This window comes from Diuraphis noxia, unplaced genomic scaffold, assembly GCF_037042655.1.
Source record: "Diuraphis noxia isolate RWA-SAM2 unplaced genomic scaffold, SU_Dnox_SAM2 contig0001, whole genome shotgun sequence".
NCBI classification, from domain to species: domain Eukaryota; kingdom Metazoa; phylum Arthropoda; class Insecta; order Hemiptera; family Aphididae; genus Diuraphis; species Diuraphis noxia.
In genome coordinates this window covers 56,408,185-56,413,749 of record NW_028301711.1, presented here as the reverse complement: position 1 = coordinate 56,413,749, position 5,565 = coordinate 56,408,185, and the positions used below count along the sequence as shown (strand labels likewise).

General features: G+C 25.3%; 1 protein-coding gene across 1 annotated transcript; it reads right to left on the bottom strand.

Moving 5' to 3' along the window:
- Positions 1 to 1,443: 1,443 nt before the first annotated feature.
- Positions 1,444 to 4,126, bottom strand: LOC149060978 (uncharacterized). The gene is made up of 3 exons (XM_089230773.1): positions 4,073 to 4,126; positions 2,205 to 2,373; positions 1,444 to 2,133 (listed from the first exon to the last, which is right to left on the bottom strand). Exons 1-3 carry the CDS (start codon positions 4,124 to 4,126, stop codon positions 1,529 to 1,531), a joined length of 828 nt encoding a protein of 275 aa, XP_089086899.1. The 3' UTR covers positions 1,444 to 1,528.
- Between the last annotated feature and the right edge of the window lie 1,439 nt (positions 4,127 to 5,565).

Sequence of the window (5,565 nt, the reverse complement as noted above, 5' to 3'; positions counted from 1 at the left end):
TTGAAAATTTTTTTATGAAGTTATTTTTCCAAAGTTTAGAATATTTTGATATTTTTAAAACATTAAATTCACAGCAATGATAAAAATCAAAAAAACTATATTTACCTAATACATTTTCAGTTTTAGGAGTATAACACAGTATATGGTTCTAGGTCACTTTGTACGGTCAGGCATTAAAAGTTCAAAACGCGGTCACGTTAGTACGGTCTGGTAAAAAGGTACATACATAAAGTATATATTATAAATATAAGTTTTATACCTACGTAGTAACTAGTAATTATGTATAATAGTATTAATTAATAAAAATAATATTGTTATAAAATATGGTATAATAATAATAATAATCAATAATATCATTCTATCATCAAACTACATGTAAAAATGTGTACAATATAAATATCAAAAATGTCAAAGAGTAGTATAAAATAAAAATAGTATTTAGATGTAATGATTTTTAGAATATTAGCTAATAAAAAATAAAAATAAAAATAGTATATAATATAATATAGAAATACCTAATATGTCAAATTTGAAATAAATGTCAAACGTAAAAAAAAAATAATATTGAAAAAATGTTTAAAAAACTACATGTAAAAATGTGTACAATATAAATATCAAAGAGTAGTAGGTATAATACAAAATATAATACTGAAAAAATAGTTAAAAACTACATGTAAAGTGTACGGAATTTAAAAATTCAATATTTGTTAATTCACTTCTTTGATGCTGGTTACATAAATTAAATAGTTTATTATTGTCAGCCGTACAAGATTTTGGTCTTTTTTGAAGTCTATTGCCACATTCGTCTAATTTTATTGTCCGCAAAACTGTCCAAAAACTCGGATTCGTTGTTCCTACTAATTTATTGAACGAACTATTTCACCCTCCACTAAAATTATTTGTTCGATGAGAATTAGACAATGTTTGATATCTTACATTCCAAATAGAAGGAGGATACCGTGGCCCCGTGGGTTGGCTGTATGTAAACTGCGGCAAAATTTACCTTTTTCTAAAAGTCCATGTGTAAGCTGCGGCAAAAAAAAATTAAGATTATACAATCTGCTACAAAACCGATAAGATACATCATACAAACTGCGGCAATGTATTTTATATACTTTCTATATATACTACGTATACGTATCGTTACGATAATCTATATACACGTTTATCGTTTAATTAGGTATAATACCTATTACGTGTTATGACAGCTATAAGTATCTCTTAGAGTATAAGGCTTAAATATAAAGAAAAACCAATTTTTAAGTATTGAAAAGTATGTTATTGTTAAAAAATATTTTTAAAAATCGTATAATCAAAAAATCAATTTTAAAATTAAAAAAATATTATTATTATTAAAAATTATTTTAAAAAATCGTATAATATTCGTATAATCAAAAAAAAAATAATAATAATAATATAATATAATACGTATTACGTGTTGTGGCAGCTTTTGGTATCTCTTATTAGAGTTTAAAAATACATTTGGATTTACCTTACCAATTTGTACTCAAGACGAAACATCACATAATTAATTTAACGATATACGTACATAGGTATGTACTATATATAGTATATAAAATAAATTGTCGCAGTTTGTATGATGTATCTTATCGGTTTTGTCGCAGAAACAACCTTGAATCTGGACTCCATTAAAAACTCGATTTATAACATTTATAACGCCTAACTCAAGATCTATAATTATTCGCTCAGGCTTAAGGGGAGTTTCGTTTCGAACATATGCTACAACAAGATTTAACAACATTTCATGATATGTATTTTCCAATTTATCTGGAAGAAAAGCATAAATACATGTCCTAACATTTCCTTCAAATTCTGCTCGTATAATATATAATTGAGCAAATATACTGGAACATTTAAATGTGCCATTCATGAACCATATATTTGATGAAGATAAAAAAGAAAGACCTCCATTTGTAGCAAACATTAAAATTCGGTGTTCATTTTCACTGTCGTAAATTAAAAAATCAGTTGACTCGCCACCCATTGTAGTTTTCCACTTATCTGGTAAGGAAAATTGAAGATTTTTAGGCTCATCAGGAAGGTATTTACGTCGGGCACGTCTTATAGTCCACCGTAAAACGTCAGAATTTCCCAATTTTGAACATACTTTACCTAATAATAAAATGAAACAACAATATCTAAAATATTTTACTATAAAATAAATAATTGTATTATTTACTTACTACTACATCCATGTGCGATTGATAAAAGAATTTGGTTTGTACTTTCTTTGTTATTAATAGCGCTTTGCTTCATGTCAATTTTCGCGTTGTTAACGGCACTGCAGAATGTTGTATCATCCAATGGTTTTGGGTCGTGGTGATGTGATACAAACTTAGTAAATACGGTGTACTAAAAAATATTTATATACATATATAGGTTATAGGTATTTAACTTAAATCCATAATATTTGATATGTCGTTAGAAAATTAGTCTTTTGGTGAACATTTAAGTTTTACAATTATACCTATATTTATAACTGTAAAAAGTATTCACTATCTAAATCTAATCTCTATATTTATGTACTTTTATCTACTTTTATGTGATAAACTTGTATTATACAATCGTAATTTATACACGTATATTCGTTATTCGTATTATATATATATATATACCTATTGATACTACAGACGGACTAATTCATCATTAGTTCTGTAGGCCTATCAGCTGGACATTCGTATAATCATATAGATTTTAAAAGGCGTAACAGAAATGTCACAAAAAGATTTATTTTGTATAAATGTAAGTACCTAGCAAGTAATATTTATGAAATATAATATGTAGGTACTACTTAATATTTTATATTTTTGAAAAAAATATATTACAATACATGTATACCTAGTAATAATATAATATACACAGCTAGGAAATAAAAATAAAATATTTATACATTAGGTTGTATAAGATTTGTTGAAATTTTTCCTACACACGTAGTAATTGAACATTTTCAACGTATATCGTTCATATTTTTTCTTAAAATTGTGTACTCAAAACCATCTTTGACGAGCTTTGGTCTTAATTTAGATGATATTGTTTCCATCGTGACAGTCGTCGTCTTAGTGAAATACATTTAAACGATTAACTCAAATATCTTAACTCTAATAACTTAGATATCACAATTAAGAAATATATATAATGATACAATATTATCGATGTATACCCATGATTCCCCAGATAATATACCAAATAATATTTTTAACAAGTTGACTAGTTTTATGCACTTACTTCTTAGGTAGGTATTACTACTTATTTTTTATAATATTCTAAAAATCATTACATCTAAATACTATTTTTATTTCATACTACTCTTTGAAATTTTTGATATTTATATTGTACACATTTTTACATGTAGTTTGATGATAGAATGATATATTGATATAATTGATTATTATTTGATTATTTAGATTATTATTAATATTATACCATATTTTATAACAATATTATTTTAATTTTTTCTATTTTACTTATATTTATAATATATACTTTATGTACATAATAGTACAAAGTGTCCGCGTTCTGCAAAGTACCTTTTTGGACAGTACAAAGTGACCGTTTACCACAGTATAACCATCATTTCAAAATAAAAGTAAATATAAATAAAACCCGTTTAATCATATTTGTATTCAATACAAAAACATTTTTATTTTATATAGGTATTTAAAAAAATATCTTTTAGATACCTAAACAAGTATTATTATAGTTACTTTGTAAATTGAAATAGTATTTATTTTAATAGTAGTGAAATTATGGACTACTTAAATATAAATTGCATTTATTTTATAATACTGGTGTCTGCAAGTAGATACTTATAAAATATTATATAACTTAAAACTACTTTATATTTGATTAATTAATCTAAAGCGAACAATATAATATATGCTATGAATATCGAATTGATCTCGAACTAATTATGTTATGCTCATCATAATTCATAAGCCAATTATAATTACTTTGTATTTAATTCAATTTATAGGTACCTAAAATTATTACATAGGTGAGTACTATTATCATAAGTACTTAAGTGCGAAGCTTCAAAGCAAACCGAATGTACTTTCTCTTTTTCATTGACTTCATCCGCCTTTGAATATAAGTAACACAAATACATGTTTTTAAGGACTTAAGATACTTACTATAGTATTATTATAAATTATAATTAATGATAAATAAGCAATAACGATACAAATAACAAATATCTTGTTTATGATTTACTGTTTAAGCGTGATGGAATACCAGTAAACGGAGGTACTACATAACTCCATAAGAATAAGATACTACTTACATACTTCATCACTACTTCAGTAATCTGTAAATCGATACAAGTATCAAACGAGTCAACATATATTTTTTTTTACATTTTATCATGTCTAGAAAATGTTAGTATATATATTATTATATAATAAAAAAATGGTGGGTAACTGTTTGTTTTTCATGTTTACAGTACAAAATTATTAAATAATGCATCGATAAAAAATACCATGAAAATATACATTTGTTGTCAGCATTATATAAAACAAAACCAGATTTTATACAGTTGTAAATTCAAAAAATGAATTTTCCCCCTTGGATGTTGACGTCTCTTCGAACTGTCCATCCCCTTTGTGCATGCAACTGATGAAAAGACAAATTCAGTAAAAAAATCTCGCAAGGGGCCATAGATACACAAACAATATGATACTATATAGAGCTCATAGAATCGCAACGTTCTCCCCCGATTTTAATGCCATTGACACATCTGAGATCTGACTACTATATTGGGGTAATATCACACTATATATTTGAATAGTTTTTTTGTTATTTTTTGCACCATACATGTGTCGGTTGTAGCTTGTTCTACTACGAAACGTCCAGTATATTATTATAGAGAGTACACGCTACACATATAATTTATGCATTTTCAATACTCAACTAATAATATTGTAAGAGAGAAGACCTAAATAAATGTACCTAAGATACACCCTACAACAGCTATTTATAAAATATAAATACTATGCATATTTGTATATTATAAAACATAAATAGTATTTTGTTAGTAATTTATTCGATAAACAATTGTTTTAGAAAAAAATTGTTATTTAGATAATTTGAATCTTTGCTACAACACAAATTAAAAAAATATATATTCTTGTTGTTTTTTATGATCATAGTCTTAGGTTATGAGTGGAACAATGAATTTTAAAATTATGAGTTTTTAATTTTTGTCTCTGTGTACATGATAAATAGATGAAATAATTATTCGATTTTCAACTTCAGTAACTTTCTGCTGGGAAAGAAAAATTAGTTGATGCATTTGAGATGTTAAAAAAGCTGAAAATTTAACACAAGATCCTCCAAAAATTGTTGTTATTGAAAATAAAAACAAAAATTGAGCATAAATCTATAATAATTTTTATGAGCTCCTGAACTTGGAATTTTTTTTTAACATAGGAATCCATAAACTAATGATTTTTCTGTGAAAGATTTTTTTAGATAAGTCAAAAAAGGAAATCGGTAAATACTTGACATTTTCTATACATAGTTAACTGTTTTAATAGTTAATGATGGACA